General features: G+C 38.2%; 1 protein-coding gene across 1 annotated transcript in view; it reads right to left on the reverse strand.

Moving 5' to 3' along the window:
* si:ch211-106n13.3 (vWFA and Collagen domain-containing protein) overlaps nucleotides 1-17297 on the reverse strand; it is a 48083-nt gene that overhangs the window by 23761 nt on the left and 7025 nt on the right. Inside the window, exons 6-16 of the mRNA XM_017707367.2 lie at nucleotides 16008-16181; nucleotides 15126-15203; nucleotides 15026-15037; nucleotides 14862-14945; nucleotides 14473-14526; nucleotides 13755-13808; nucleotides 13514-13567; nucleotides 13220-13273; nucleotides 12835-12882; nucleotides 12665-12718; nucleotides 11274-11327 (exon numbers count right to left, since the gene is read on the reverse strand). Coding sequence (XP_017562856.1) covers nucleotides 11274-11327; nucleotides 12665-12718; nucleotides 12835-12882; nucleotides 13220-13273; nucleotides 13514-13567; nucleotides 13755-13808; nucleotides 14473-14526; nucleotides 14862-14945; nucleotides 15026-15037; nucleotides 15126-15203; nucleotides 16008-16181 — 720 coding nt within the window. The remainder of the gene's footprint in view (nucleotides 1-11273; nucleotides 11328-12664; nucleotides 12719-12834; nucleotides 12883-13219; nucleotides 13274-13513; nucleotides 13568-13754; nucleotides 13809-14472; nucleotides 14527-14861; nucleotides 14946-15025; nucleotides 15038-15125; nucleotides 15204-16007; nucleotides 16182-17297) is intronic.

Below are 17297 nucleotides of genomic sequence, written 5' to 3' on the forward strand. Positions count from 1 at the left end.
TAACTAATACTGTTAGCCACAATAGCAAGCAAGCAAGGAAATGTATTTATATAGCACTTTTTACAACAGATGTTGTCACAAAGCAGCTTTACAGAACAATCGGTATTACAGAAAGAAAAGAAAAGAAAAGAAAAGAAAAGAAAAGAAAAGAAAAGAAAAGAAAAGGAAATCCAGGTCCGAGCCCCCATGAGCAAGCCAGTGGTGATGGTGGCAAGGAAAAACTCCCTAAAGAGGAAGTAACCTTGAGAGGAACCAAGACTCAGAAGGGGAACCCATCCTCCTACGGTCGACACCGGATAGCAAACATTATTAGTATAAAGTATTATAGTAGAAAGTGGGAAAAAGAAAAGCAGTGATTAACTTGATTAATTTAAGATTATGCAGCAGCAGCAGCATCTGAGGGTGAGGATTGCACAGCGTTGTAAAGCAAGAAGCTCAGTGGTGGTCAAGCCGGTCAAGAAGGCTGGTGAGCAGCAACACCCGATCAAGGAAGAAGAGGCAACAGCATCAGACACACAAGATGGGCAGCTATTCAGCTCGGTAAAGAAAGGAAAGAAAAACGCAGTCAGTTCTGTAAAGAGTGGCTGACCACAGATTACAGTGTTAACAGAGCAGCAGAGACTCTGTCAGGTCTAGATCTGATAGGGAAGACTAATCACCAAAGGCTTGACTATACAAGTAGGTTTTTAGCCTAGACTTAAAAACTGAGGCTGTGTCTGATTCCCGAACATTAACAGGAAGATTATTCCAGAGCTGGGGGGCTTTGTATGAGAAAACTCTCCCCCCTTTATTAATTCTAGGTACCAGTAGTAAGCCAGCACCTTGTGATCTAAGTATGCGTGATGGATCATAGTAGGAGAGAAGTTCACTCAGGTACTGAGGGGTGAGTCTGTTTAGAGCTTTATAAGTCAATAATAGAATTTTATAATCAATCAATTTAACTGGTAACCAGTGCAGGGTTGATGAAACTGGACTAATATGGCCAAACTTTCTGGTTCTTGTGAGGATTCTGGCTGCAGCGTTCTGGAATAACTGAAGCTTGTTAACACTTTTGCTGGGACATTGTTAACAGGGCATTACAGTAATCTAGCCTTAAAGTAATAAACGCATGAACTAACTTTTCTGCATCCTTTAGAGAGAATGCATTTCTTAATTTAACGATATTGCGAAGATGCAGGAAAGCTGTTCTAGTAATATTAGTTATATGTGTGTCGAAGGACAGATCAGCGTCTATCACGACACCAAGATTTTTAACAGATAAGCTTGATGAAACTGAGAAATTAAGTTTAAGTGTTAAGTTAGAGTGGAAATAGAGGGAAATTCTATGGGTATTGCAAAATGTCTACATTATTATTTTTGAGACATAAACAAAGCCATCCAGAGTGGTTTGATAGCTGGTTGTTGCCCTGTTCTAGAGAAACATACCCAGTCAGAATTGCTGACAGTGCTGGTGACTGATGGGAACGAGATCTTGCAATAGTTTAATGCCTTGAAAAGCTCCATCACAGAAAGGTATTAAACTGAAGATACATGTAGTGACTGTATAGTAGTCACTGGATTTCACATGAAAACACTCTGAATCACTCTGTTTACATTTCAACAACTGAATTATGTCAGAATTTTAAGAAATTTCAAAATACCTTAAGAAGCTTATGCATATACAATGTCATTCCCAAAATAGTTGGAAAACTGTGCAAAATGTAAATAATGTAATTATGTGCTAATCATTTAAACCCAATATTCAATTGAAAATAGTACAAAGAAGACATATCAAATATTGAAACTGAGATTTTTTTGGTTTTTTGAAAAATATATTGCCATTTTGAATTTGATGGTAACAACACATTTCAAAAAAGTTGGGACAGGAACATATTTACCACTATATTGCATCACCTCTTCTTTTAACAACACTCTATAAGTGTTTAGGAACTGTCAGGACCAACCCCGAAAAAGATTATGTCTGGTTGGCAGCATATGTTGCTCCAAAACCTGCCTCCCCATCCTCTATAGCCCAGAGGACAGGACATGATTTCCAAAAAGAATTTTAAATTCATTGAACCATAGGACACTTTTCCACTTTGCCTCAGTCCATCTTACATGAGTTCGGGCTCAGAGAATGCGAAAGCGTTTCTGGATCCTGTTTATATATGGTTTCTTCTTTGAATGCTACAGCTTTAACTTGCATTTGTGGATGCAGTGACAAACTGTGTTCACAGACAGAGGTTTTCAGAAGTGCTATTGAGCCCAAGCAGTGATTTCCTTCACAGAATTGTGTCTCTTTTTAATTCAGTACTTCTTGAGGGCCTGAAGATCATATACTGGTTTTGGCCTTGTCCCTTGCATACATCGGTTTATCTGGATTCTCTGTATCGTTTAATGATATTATATACCACAGGTGATGAAATTCCCGAGTGCTTTGCTGTTTCACATTGAGAAATGTTATTCTTGAATTGTTGCACTATTTTACCCATGCAGTCTTTCACAGAGCGGTGAACTCCTCTTTACTTCTGAAAGACTCAGCCTGTCTGTGATGCTCTTTTGCATTGCACGTATTGCTGGCATCAAATTCAAAATGGTTATATATTATTAAAAAAGTAAAATTTCTATTTGAACATTTGATATGTTGCACTAATTAAAAGTAGTATTTTCACATCATTACATTCTGTTTTTCTTTACATTTTGCACAGCATCCGAACATTTTCAGAAATAGGGTTGTGTTATGACACAATGGAAGCTCAATTACATTTAACGTCATAGGCATACACAGTTATTCGTGTTTTTACATGACTTCCTCACCCAGCCAGGCACTGACTTGATGTGTTAGTTTCGATTAAATGCGCAAGGTATAACTTGCAAAAATCTTGATCTGTTGTTATATGTGGCCTTGGAAGCATCTAAGAGCTAAAGCACTTGCCATCAGCAACCACACGCACACACCACAGATGATGTGTCACCTTCAGCAGAAAACAAAAAAAGTGAGCCCTTCTTGAGGTTTGCCACACGCCTGTGTACTGTTTGAAGTGCCAAGCCTGGGTACAACTTCTGACAAGCACTCAAGCGTTATACCCTGTCATTTGGAAAATAAGGAGGTGGTAGGGGCTCTTAAAAGTAGGCAGTAATAGTTGTAAATATTGAGGAATACACGTTTTTAACTGTGACCTGAGAGGTCTGACCACAGCACAGTGTAAGAACTTATGAGAACTGAGACTTTGGCTCTTTTTATAAAAAAAGATCTACTGTAATGTTAAAGATATTTCTATAGAATTCCTGAGAGCATGCTATAGTAAATTTAGACAATTACTTTAGTCTATTACAAGAGAAATTCAGACCGCTATAAAAAACTATTACAGGAATTTGAGTTCAAAGCATTCTAGAATTTTATAGAAGCACTATACAGCACTATAGAAATTCTGTATTTTATTCTATGTCCTCCAAATTGCTGTAGAATCGCTCAGAGTCAAGATCTCACTTAGACAGCTAGATGGTTCCCAAGGTGCTTTATTTCCATACTGAAATATCTAAGCAACTCTACATTCCAATGGCCCTATGTTTCTTTGAAAAAGTCTGGGGACCTAAGGCCTAATGAACACAGGCCCAGGGAACCAAAGATCTTGGAAACATTGCGTCCTGGGAACATAGGTATGCTCCTGACTGTGACCCTACTGAGGAGCCCTAGAAATCTTATAGTTTCTTATAGTATTACTACAGAGTTTTTTGTTTTTTGTTTTGTTTTTTTCCTCGTAAGGGTCAAAATGAAGAGCTAACAGAAATGGCAGCAGAAAATACTGGGTTGGATTGAAAAGTCAGATAAGAAAGATCATGAAATGTTGGATTTGCATGTACCATATTATAACAAAGTGAAGTTAAGTAGGTCATGTGATAACAGCAGCCATGGATGGATGGATGGATGGATGGATGGATGGATAGGACAACCAGATATATAATTAGGTATTTTACTACAATTCCAATTCCATCAAGCATCTAATCTTAAGTGAAGTGCTTCAATAAAAAAAATGTATTCATATCAAGCAGGTTTCAATAAACAAGGTTTCAGTATTGGTCTCAAAATCTTGAAGACAGAAGTGGTACTGTGAAAGCTCTATGTGCTAATGAACTAAACTGGTCAAAGTACAGCTAGGCTACTGACCATAGTCTCAGCAATGACAATCTTAACATTTTTTCGTTGCTCAGTCAGGATGTTCATAGAATTCTATCCCTGGCTTTTGGTCCTCTTCCAAGCCCATCTGGACTATGTTTTCCTGTGAGAAGATATGGATCTGACGGAGCTAAGCTATAAAAACATACACACTCAAATTAAGCAGGATATATTTAGGTAAAAGCTAAACTTGGAAAGTTGCCACTTAGGTTGCATTTTTACATACTGTAAATGAAAGAAAAATGTTGCTTGAGAAATTACACATACAGGGGTAGCATGCACACATTCTAATTGGAAAGCTAGTATGAACTTTCAGCCAGCCTGTTATTAAGATCTAAAATATGCTACGCCCAAAGGCGATATCTAGAGAGAGAGATTCTACATTTTTACTCTTTTCCCAAATGCCAAATTACAAGTCACATTTATGCTAAAACCTTGGGGAAGGTTTCTAGAGGACCCTCCTTCAGCGGCCTGCGGTCACCTATTATATATATTCCAAAATAGCGTAGGCATTTCTGGTTACATGTGCATGCAATGTGCTACAGTCCCACATGAGGAGTAAATACATACATGTACCTGATAAAATTTCAATTACAGACCAGGGGTGATTCTAAGAAGTTACATGTAGGCACGCAGGAGCATGTAATGCAAGTGTTGGCAAAGGACACTGCATAGCCAAGGGCCAAATAATATATACTGTACATGTTGATGTAAATAAACCAATGCAGAATGTATACACCTGGAATACACACACATATACATCTACACATACATACATACATACATACATACATACATACACACACACACACACACACACACACATATATATATATATATATATATATATATATATATATATATATATATATATATATATATACATATACATACATACATACATACATACACACACACACACATATATATATATATATATATATATATATATATATATATATATATATATATATATATATACACATACACACACACACACACACACGTAATACACATTATATTTATATACGGAATCATTGCCTATAAAAAGCCAATTTAAGGGTTCTTTAGTAAAAGCAGGGGTCATATATAGAACTTTGAAGACTCAAAGAACCATTTGAATACATAAACGGTTCTTTGCATGTTTAAATGGTTCTTCTCTATGATGGAATACCTGTTGTATATGGGTTTTTGAGTATGCAGCATCAAAAACCTTTCACAGAACCTTTTTGGTGCTATACCGAGTCATTTTTGCTTAGAGTGAGAGTGTATGCAGGCCTGTTACTACAAGGAGTTGTTTTTTTAATAATGGCATGGGTCACCTTTTCCCAGCGTATCACTCACTGGTCATGCTCATCACTTCCACAGACAGTGTTATCTAACCCTCTTTCATTGCCACAAAAATGCTGCAAGCATATCATGGCCTTAAGCCTTTGATAATGCAGAGACCTCACACAAAGCATATAGTATTCCTAAAGCATAACAACAATAATTGCAGCCTATACCCTGCCTTCCCTCTAAAATAACTTCTACGAGTGGACTCCAGGGCACCAATTACGCTGTTTTATGTGACTGCACCGTAGTTTTAGTCTTATAGCTATTTGGAGGGGAATTTTTTAAGCGAGGAAGAAAATCCATTACATTTTGCTATACAATAGCACTCCTTCTATTTAAAGGAACATAATGTATTTCAACCTAATCTGCATTTGACAGTTTTGTATCGTTCAGTCTAAACACATTCAACGCTTTAATCTGAGATAGTAACAGAAAACTCATTGACTCATAACACACTTAACCCCTTAAAGTCCCAGGCTTACTAGAGCTTATTATACAGTAACTACTGGTTATTCTTGGGTTATAGAAGTATATAAAAATGTTGAGCCTGCTGCTGGGCCTTGGCCATTTAAGGGGTTAAAACAGACACCAACCTTCAGCAGCTGCCCACTGGCTTCTATTTTAAGTGAGTCAATGGTTTTCTGTTCTTTTACCAAGTACCAGGTAAACATGTTTGCCTGTGATAATCCATCGTAATCTTCCTAATGTAGCAGATAGAGATTAGTTTGTGAAAACACAAACCTTTCACGTCAATGTGTCTAGTAAGGTATGGGCACAGGACCAGCAGGGCGGTTGGTTTTACAGCCACGGCACACATGCTCCCAAACCCTGTGATTACAGAGCTTTTCCAGCAGGACGGCTGTGCCGGCTGTGCCGTGGCAAACCCACCCCGATCAGGCTTTTATCCACTTGGCCACATCAAACCACGCCTCGGTTAGCTAATCACCCACTGTAGCCAGCATTCTGGGGCTGGGGGGCCGGGGGGGGCATGACCTGGGCTTTCTGATCTCGGGGTGGAGGCCAAAAAAGGAGGATGCTTGGAGAGGGTGGAGAAAACTCCAATGAGGCTGATGTGGACAGAAAAGAACATTACCCTACCCAAACCAGTCCCTAGTAGTTTACTCTTTTCTCTACAACTCACAGCACTAAAGAAAATACTATTACTTTGACATTCTCCTTGAAAATTCTACATAATTACATAGGCCAGTGTTCACCAAGAGAAACATCATTACAAGCTTAATAATAGTTTGGGGCCAGCCAAGACCTGTTTGGCGTCTGAAGTTTATTTTTAGAGCTTGAAGGCTAACGTAGGTTTACACCTACAAAAATTAGCAATGTGCAAACAACGTACAACTTGGCTCAAAACTCAAGTGAAGTAATCTCAAATAGACAGTATGACAGCGTTATCTATTAAAATGGACAAAAGTACAGGCAAAATTCAGATGTCAAGATTGCTACTGTTTTTAGCTCTGCTATGACTTTTGTCCACGTTTTACAGAGATCAGTATGCCATACAGTGTCAGAAACCATAAAAGCAAGTCTGTTTGAGATTACTTATCAACTCAAAGTGGTTTGAGGCAAGTGTATGATGATTTAAGCATATAGTTAGCACATTGCTAATTGTTGGGGTAAACTTCCATTACTTGTTAGCTAGCATCTTGGCTGTCAGACTACATTTAAGGCAGTGAATCTGAACTGGTGCTTTACCCATTTTCCATGTATGTATGTTGGCTAAAATAGACCAGTTATTTAGACAAGTCTAGAAGCTCAAGAAAAATATATAATGTATAAATAACCATTGCTAATTAGGTGAACTTAAAATATACCATACAAAAATATCCTCTAGCTCATGGTATGTTTGTTCTGTAGCCACCAATTAGTAGTTCTGGAAATGCAGTCAAGCTAATTTGTAGGTTCTAGTTTCCTTTCGTTGTTATCATGTTAAAGGGGAATTCCACCATTTTTTATAACCTTCTGCATAGCTCAATCATTGAGATGACAAAGTCATTCAGAGTGATTTAGTTTGAGTTTCTTTTATTGTAGAAAAACTGACTTGGATTTCCTTACAGTGGTTGTGAAAGGTGTCATGATTGGCCCCTCCCAGTCCTGTCCATGTGTTCCTGTTTTGGTTTAGCCCCCTCGTTTCATGACTCCGCCCCTAATGGTCTCCACCTGTTTTCCACCTGTCCCTTGTTTTCCCTGTGTATTTAAGCCCTGTGTTTGCTGGTCTTTGTTGGTGTTATCTGCCGTGGTGTTTGTACTGTTCTGGTTGTACTGTTTGTATGTTGGTTGTTCTGGTTACTGTATGTTGTTTGAAGCTGCTTATTGTTTAATGTTGGTCTGTCATGTCTGTCCCCCATTCAATCCGTGTTGGCTCTATGACCCTGGACTGTCTCGACCCTGATTTTGGATTTGCCCATAATAAATCTCATATGCGTCCGCCTCCTTGCCCCCTGTTACAAAAGGAACCAGGAGTTTCAATGTTTACAGTGTATAATGATTTAATGATTTTATTTACTATCCAAAACAACCAGCGTTTTCTGAGTATATAAATGTAACAGTGATGTTGGTAAAATATATGATTTCTATTGGGGACTTTTATGTTTCACAGCACCCTGCATGTATATTTCAGCCACAAGTGTATTAAAAAAATATGATTAAAGCCAAAAGGTTGTCGCAAAACTATCATAAACAATGTCTCAGACATCAACAGTGTATTTATAACCATTTCTTGTAACAATTCTCGGTGATGGAGCTTTTACAGGCAATAAACTCCTCAGATGTCTGGTTCCTGTGAGAACTGCCATGAACAATTCTGACTCGTGAAGTTTCTCTACACTAAAGTATTTTACACCAAACCACTCTAAAATCACTGTTTACATCTCAACAACTGACCTATACAGATGTTATGAAAAGTCGGTGGAGTTCCCCTTTAACATAGGCCAAGCTGTTTACTGAAATAGAACAGTAGTTAAAAAGAATCTGTCAATGTAAATTGTCAAGATGTAATAAAAAGTCATTCTGGTTGGATGGTTATGACTATGCTAAGACATTGATTTGCACTAATTTTGGACAAGCTTTTGCATTAAAACAATATTTTAGACCCATTCATGATGGAGAGGTACAAGCAGGGTGTTGTAAGGCAAAAGTAGTTCCCACAGAAACTATATTACATTATAAAAACTCAGAGGACCTGTGTAGGTTTGGAGCTCATAGTTTGGAGTGATACTTGTGTTACCCCTGGTTCACAACCACCACCACTGTAAAGAAATCTAAGTTCTCTTTTATGCACCATTTGATGTCAAAATATACTGAATGACTTTGTTTATGTATTAAGAATTGAATTATGCATGAAATTTGGAATAATTCCTCATTAAGAGAGTCAATTAGTCAAGCACTGGATTTAAACAGCATCTCTAAATGTCACATCTTCCAAACAGACCGGCATCCAATTATCAGACATGAGCAAACACTAAACTCTGCCAAGAGGTTTTATCAAAGCTGTTTGCTGGTAAGTGTGCATAGCTTAATGGAGCAGTAAATGGAAGAATGTCACTAACTTTAAGTCCTCAGGAGGGAGGGTGGCAGAGAGAGAGATAGAGAGAGAGAGCAAGCGAGAGAGAGAGAGAGAGAGCAAGCGAGAGAGAGAGAGTGTGTGTGTTTCTCCCCTTGGACAGGAGCCGACACAGATGCTGGGACAGATGCAGAGGGCTCAAAATAGATTTGGGCGAAAGACGCCCAAGTGCTCCTAGTGACGATGGAAAAGCCTCAGTTCAAGAAACCAACTGTGACCACACTGCCCCTCTACTCTGACTCTACTTAGTGAAATGTCAGACAGATCAAGCAAATCAAGATAATTTTCTTAGTTATTATGCAATCCACAAGATTACACTCAAATTCACTCTGCAAGAAATACTAACCAGGGTGTCAATGTGGCAATATCTTATAATTATTGTGCCACAGTACCCTTTTCTGAGTATATCTTGGGTATCACCAAAACATTCGTAACGCCAGTACTTCTACAATTTCATCCATCATAAAAAAGACAGATTTACATCAATTATAGAAAGCCTGTAAACAACAACAACAGCACCAAAAACAACAACAGCAGCAGCAACCAGTGTAACTACATAAACTATTAGGGGTGCACTGATGTGGGAACTGTCTGCTGACTGATGCAGTTTTCCAATAGGCTTTACACACATATCTGTCAATGCTGATGCGAATATGTACACATTCCTAAAATGTAAAAAACAGGGGTACATCTACCCAGATTAGGACTATAGAGAAATATAGATTTTATTTGTAGAGGGTTAAAAACACAGTAAAAAGAATAAAACAAAGACATAGTAACCCAGCAGCGCTTAAACAATCTGTTATTCAGGAATACAGTAAATTCATCAAATATTGATTTGAAATGATCTATACATGTAACTGTTGATCATTTTTTAAACAACTGCATGCAGATAACACTATGATGCATCTTTATAAATTAGTAATATAGTAGCAGACTGGATGCCAGTCTATTATGACATTATATTGTTTTATTTACATTGACCAACTGTTTGATTTTTTTCCTTAAAAATGAATTGTGCTTTGTATTGTGAGTATGTATTGTTTTTTTCAAAGCCTTTTACTGGTGCATTTCATCCACTGTTCTCACAATTCAAATCAAAACACTGTGGTACTAGAGGTGGTACGATACCACGTTTTCTTATGTGATACTGACTTCCGTTACCGAAATCTTGAATATCTGCCAATGCTGATTTCTATCTGACAAAAAAAAATGAAAAAAGAAAAAAAACACAAAGCCTTTCAAATGAGCTGTTTTTAATTGAACACTCATTTTAATATGAGCACCTTAAAGGAGACTATTATGCTCAAACTATTCAAACACTGCATGTTATTTCTGGCTAGATTTGTTACAAGAATTGATTGGATACATTCTTTTATTCCCTCCAATAACCAAACCAGCATTGTCTCCTAATATAAACTGTATACGGATGCCTAGTATTGGGTCAGTGGTGTCTCAATGAGATATATTTCTTTTAATATAATAATGTGTCAAAATATTGGGACATTATATTTCTGCCGGTTCACCCACCCCTGCATGCTAATAATAATAATGACCATTTGCAAGTACTCATGCAAAATAACCATGTGCTGCACCTAAAAAAATCAATTAGGCCCTCAAACAGCCGTTTACTGATGGTCATCCTTTAGTCAACACTGTGATTTTCACTCAGTTGCATAACTTTAAAAACTCTTGACCAAAGAAACGTCTTTGCCAGATCCCAGAAATGAGCAAATACCTTCTGTCAATGTTTTGACTCTAAACAGTCCTCCCGCCTCACATTCCAACGTACAGTGAACTAGACCTGAAACACAAGACTGTGTCATCTACTCATCATAATCTGGGCGTCACAGCTGCTTTATTTAGCTGGGTTGAGGGAAGATGTCTGCTTCATGTTGGCAAACAGCAAAAAACGTCTAAAAGGAGGATGAAAAAGGCGCAAGCCCAACCACAAATATGCCCCTGAGCTCTTAAAAATAGCTCTGCATAGACTTGTCCCATGTGAGCTAACAGGACCTTGAGAAATGACATTAGCTGGCTTTGACTAGCTTCAAAATAATCCGTCGATGTGTTACAGTAACAGATCAGCACACTTGGCACTGTTTCATGGCATGGCCTTCTGAAGCAGCAGGGATAGGTGTGGAATAGTAATTGCTATGAGTGGAAAAAAAAGCCAGTTGTAATCTGCAATTATTGGTATTAATGTACCTTTGGTCCAGCGGGCCCAGGGAGTCCATCTTTTCCAGGTATACCAGGCTCGCCCTATAGAGAAAATATGGTGTTAAATAACAGGTTACTCTCTGAACCACTGCAAAAATATTACAGTGTTTTGTCTACTTGCAAACACCAGTCCTATTTTGTGTGGATGGTTCCCTGTAGATTGTCTACCATGTTATGGTGAGAATTAGGGTTATATTTAGGTTTTGGGTTGAGGGTTAGACTTTAATAGAGATTTTACTAGATAGTTTAAGGGGAATTTGAGAATTTTTAAATTAAAACAAAGATAAAATTTCTGCATAATTTTACCTTTTAAATGTAAATTATTCAGAGAGCTTTGGTATAAAATGCTCCATTCAGGAGAGATTAACACTCAGAATTGTTTGCACTGGTGGTGATAGGAACCAGATGTCTGAATAGGTTAATGCCTTTAAAAGCTCCCTCACAAAGTTCTTTGTCTGATGCCTGAAATGCAGTTTTCTGATCATTCTGGGATGATGTTTTGTTTTTGAAACTTAGCTTTGGATAATAAATAAATAGCAAATCAACTGGCTATATTTGTGTTGTAGACATGTCACTCCTGGTTCCTATCACCACCACTGTAAGGAAACCTGAGTCTCTACAATGAAACATTTCACCTCAGATCACTCTGAATTACGTTATTTACACCTCAACAACTTAATTATGCATTCATTTTGGAAAAAAGTGAAATTCTCTTTTAGTCAAATGTAAGCTAAATACAAGCTGAGCGTCTACATCAGAATAAAGTGTTCACATCTTCCAGAAAGCTTCCAAAATGGTATTATTTGCACCAGTCTGTAATTTCAAGCCTAAATGAATGTGTCAGTCAGCAGGAGCTTTACTCAGAAACTGGTACATATATTCATGCAATAGGAATACACAATGCTCATGCCTGGAAGGGACAGTGCTGAATTCTTGGACTTTGGTTTGGTTATGAGCTTCTAGTCTCACCAAAATTATATATTTTATGGGCCACACTGAAATATTAGAAGAGAATAGTCATAGCAGCAAAAGCAAAAGAACTTCAGATGTTGGAAGGCAACACCAAATGTGGGTTCATTCATTGACTGAATTTGCCACTTAGTTTTGCTCACATTTTTTCCTAACGGAAAATTACAAACATATGGGAAGTTGGGAAAAGCTTTTGTAAGTAGACTTATTCAGAGGCAGATCCTTGCCTGGTTTTGTATTTCCTAAGCAATAATGTTCCACATTTGTCTCTTTCCTCATGAGTGTGAAGTTTCAGTGTCAGTTTGGTTAATTCTACTTTGTCTTTTGGCACTGTCCCCACCAATAAAGCTACACTTCATAAACATGCTGCAAAACCATATGTAATGCTACAAGATCATATGATGCCTCACCATTGGTCCAGGTTTTCCTGGGGGTCCCATTTCCCCTGGCTGTCCTGAGATTTCCTTTAGAATAAACACATTCAGATCAGTGAGGGAGGCGTAATGGCAGAACACTGGCATGTTCTAGACATTTGTGTGATCTGTGTGTTCTGTGTGTTTTAGACAAGAGACATTTTTACCTTGCTTCCTTCAACTCCAGAATCATCCCATGTAGAGAGTCCAGGGCCCTAAAGAAGAAGGAACATCAGCGTTTGATTGGTACTACTGTTTTTAGCTATGCATTATATTTTTGTCCATTTTTATAGATAACAGTAAGTCATACAGTGTCAGAAACCAGGTCATCTGAGATTACCTGACATGTTTTATGGCAAGTATGTGGTGATTTAATCATGCAGTTAGCACTGTGCTTAACTATTAGCTTAATTAGCCTCATCACTCCAGTCCAAGACTAAGCAAGCCAACTTCATACATTAAACAAGCTGAACAGCAACATCGGGGTTAAACAAAAAAAAAACTGTCTGCATTTGATTCTTGCTTGAATTATTGATTTAACATTTGTCCTACTGTTGGTCCTGGGGGGCCAGGTCTTCCTGGTGGTCCTGGCATTCCCATATCCCCCTGTGAAGAGTGTGCATATATCACAATCAGTAATATGTCTGCAAAGCATGGCAAAGTATAGACAACTTATCAGTGGTGTGTTAGAAATAGATTGACAAAAAAGCTAGTCTAACCTTTAATGTGTCTATTCTTTCTATGAAAAATACAGGGATACACTGCAAAGTAAAAGGTGTAACTGCTTCTTAAAATGACTAATGTGGGCAGCTTTTGCTAACTTTAAGGTATGATTATATGACTTACTTTGGCCCCAGTCAGTCCTCTCTCTCCTTTTTGTCCTGGTTGACCTGCCTCACCCTGGGAACAGAGGAGGAAGAAGGGAGAAAAACAAACAGGCTCACAATAAATTAAAACATAATTTCATTTGTGTAATTATAACTAACACCCTTCATTCATTATGGCCAAACTTGTGAGTGAACTAGTCCCTTAGGCCTCACCGATCAAAGAAATATGTGACCTTTATTAAAAAGATTATTTCACTCACTTTCTCCCCATTCCTTCCAGGCTCCCCAGGTGCCCCTCTTTCTCCAGACTTCCCCTTATCGAGGAAAGATCAAGAAATGCAGATTCATGTTTTATCTAATATGCTATTGGTCTCAATTTAGGACACAAGCACTATTGATACTGATAACCAAGACATTCAAGATGAATTCCACTGATTTTTCAAAATGGCTACATGATGTGATTAAGACATAAACAGAGTCATTCAAAGTGTTAGCATGTGAAATGCTCTGTTCATGAGAAACTTTCAGATTCAGATTTCAGTTTACAGTGGTGGTGACAGGATCCAGACAGCCGAAGCATGTAATGCCTCTACAAGCAACACCACAGAAAGTTAATGCATGAAATGGCTATAAATACATGATGCCTGAGATATGATCTCACAATAGGTTTGGAATTCTGGCCTAAAACATCTACTTTTTAAAGAATTCATGGTGGAAATAGCACCCAAAGAAAGCATTATTTCAATTTATCACCATGTAATTAGAATTAGCAAAGTTATATATAAAACCTTAGACGAAACCTGTAGGCTCAGTGGTCATTTGGGATTGCAAATAAATTGGATATATTTGAGCTGTACACATCACTCCTGGTTCCTGGATCACCACCATTGTAAGGAAATCTCTTTACAATCAACTATTTCACAGCAAATCACTCAAAATGACTTTGTTTACATCTCAGTGACAGAAATTGAGACTCACAGGCTTTCCATCTGGGCCGGGGGGTCCCTCTCGCCCCTTTTCTCCCCTGAACCCCTGCATTTACCACAGAGTTAGTGCTGGAACAATATCAATCAAGCTACATTTTCTGATGCACACAGATTAATAAAACAACACTTTTTCCTAATATTGCTCACCTATCCACGAGCTATGCATGCTTTAAGCCATTTGTGCTTAAAATGCTTCCCCATGACTTAGGCACATTCATGGGATACTAATTCCAAAAAGTTCAACATTTATTTTTCCTAAATCTGTGAACATATTCTAACAGTATTCTTTCATGTTTGTGATTTAAAAGCCTGTATTTAACTAGATTCCTATGAAGGAGAGATGAGAGTTGTCAGTTGGTTTGACATAGATAAATTGCCTACCATAGTCCCAGGTAGGCCAGGTGGGCCAGGTTTGCCACTGGGGCACTCGCATCCCTCCACAGCAAGGACGCGATCTGCAGGACACTGATGATGATACACATAAAAAGTCAGATGACACATGACGTGACACAGAACGAAAAAGGCTGCTTCAGAAATCAACTTACCCGGTCATCCTCCTGTGATGAAGAGACATAAGGAGACGTCAGAAAAGGAAGGACATTGTAAATGGCATATGAGATAGGTAAACAGTTGACAGCGTCTTACCACAGAGTATATCTCACAAGCTGTTTCTCTCTCACTCTGGAGAGGGTCGCAGTAAACCCGCAGCTTCTGCAGGATGATCTGAACAGGACACAAATAGCATGGTTCACTTAAATGCTTAGCCAAAAAGCTAATATGGCTAACAAGGGACGAAAACAGGGCATGAAAACAGGCGTAAGCGTAAGCTTGTTAATCATTTTAACAGGCTCTGTTCATTTCATTCAGCATTAGCACTACTGGTTTGGCTGCCATGCTGAAAAAAAAAAACAAAAAAAAAAAACAGTGCAGACCAACATGCAGGAAGGAGCGCTGAGAAAGCTGGTCACTCAGCAAGGTCATGGTTTACCAGTATACTTGCATCCAAAACACAAAATATGCTGGTTTTGTTGGTGATGAGTTTAGCAGCATCCATTGCTGCTGATCTCCATACCAGTGTCAGAAACACAGCGTGGGGGGGGGGGGGGGTGTTATTTTTCATAAGCTGTTATTTTTCAGCTGGGCAGTAAGTTAATTTAAACCAACAGCCTGCTAGTATTGGTCACCCAGCTAGTATTGAATTCATGCTGGTTGACTAGTATATTAGCATCTAAAACACAACCTGCTTTTGCTGGTCTCTGTTGGTTTTTCTCACAGGGAATAAAACATGTTATAGACATAAATCTTTCATCGAGCAACTAACAATAAGCTACAGTAAGTCACAGTGAAACAAAATTGCTAGCATTTTTGCAAGCAAAACAATTTGGTAGCAGAAAGTAAAACTAGCCTAATTTAGCAGAAAATAACTAGGCCACAGACAGCTGGGTTAGCATATAGGGCAGAGAGGCTTACTAAATGTACCTTGGGATTGCATTGAGGACAGAATAATGAAATGTTGGAACCACTTACGGGGACAGTGGTTTCTATGTTGACTTTTTTGGCCACCTGTGTCTTGCCATTGATGTAAATAGGAACCACTGGGTCCAGGAGCTGCTCCTCCACATACACATCATCTAGGTAACAAGTGATGCGTTTGGGCTTCACCAACAGCTTCAACTGGTGCCAGTCTGTATCAAAGAGCCTCTTTAGGGAAACAGAATAGACAAATTAGTATGCATTTTCATCAGAATCTGGGGATCCACAAAAAACAGACACAAAACATGGATGCAGATTAAACAGTATAGACACATTCAAAAAACAGTGTTTCCTCTTTTTTTAAGGCCAGCTGGCAGACCCTTCATGGCTACCGGTGTTGTCACGCATAGCTACATAGTGTCATCAAATGCGTAGGTGTAGTATCAAACAGAATTATTTTTAAAAGACAGTGTAGAGTCAGGTCGCTACACATTAAATCATAAGGTATTTTTCACAATAGTGTCTACTGTATAAATCTGTATAAATGTTTTTTGAACCAGCATTTCAATAAAGCTCCTTATATTTTCACCATGACAACTAATGGTAGCTAGCTAAGTGGAGTTAGCTCCGTGCTACTTGGGTTTTTAAGTCAGCTCTAGTATAAATACAGACATTTTAACTCATAACAGGCATGTACGTAACATTATTTACTTGATATGTCTCCATTTTTAAATAATGCTTTATTTAAAGGCCTAAACTTGAAGTCTGTCTTTTATTGATGTAGCATTAGCCTGTTAGCCAGCTAGCATTCTGCTACCTGTTCAGCCAGCTAGTGAGGGCAGAATATATCCAGTTGCAAAAAGAAAATGTGTGTTAAAAAGCTAAAGCGAGTCTGTTAGAAATTAACAGTGATGTTTAACTGGCAGTTTATCATCTGGTTCAATTTTATAGGCACTTATTTTAGCACTAACAACTGTGCTAGTCATGAATTCCCAGTCTCATGTCTGCTGAAGCTCTGCACTGTTTATGCTTGTAGCATTGCTGTTCTTGCCATAATTTCATCTTCACTTGGTATGGGAGGCAAATCCAGACAAGAAGGAAATGAAAATGAAAACAATAAGATGTAAATGCAAACCTCTTTTTGCCATTTCTTTTTCAAAACGTCTGTGCAAATATCCTGGCACAATTGAAAATGAAATGAAATACCTTCATTTACAATTTCATTTTTCACATGACCCGCGACCCTGAGGGAGAAGCGGCTTAGAAAATGTGTGTGAAACTTTTCACCTGAGCACGAGCCGTTTGTGACAAAAATAAAAATAAATTGAAAACAGTTATTTCATT

The sequence above is a fragment of the Pygocentrus nattereri genome, chromosome 19 (genome assembly GCF_015220715.1).
Source record: "Pygocentrus nattereri isolate fPygNat1 chromosome 19, fPygNat1.pri, whole genome shotgun sequence".
NCBI classification, from domain to species: domain Eukaryota; kingdom Metazoa; phylum Chordata; class Actinopteri; order Characiformes; family Serrasalmidae; genus Pygocentrus; species Pygocentrus nattereri.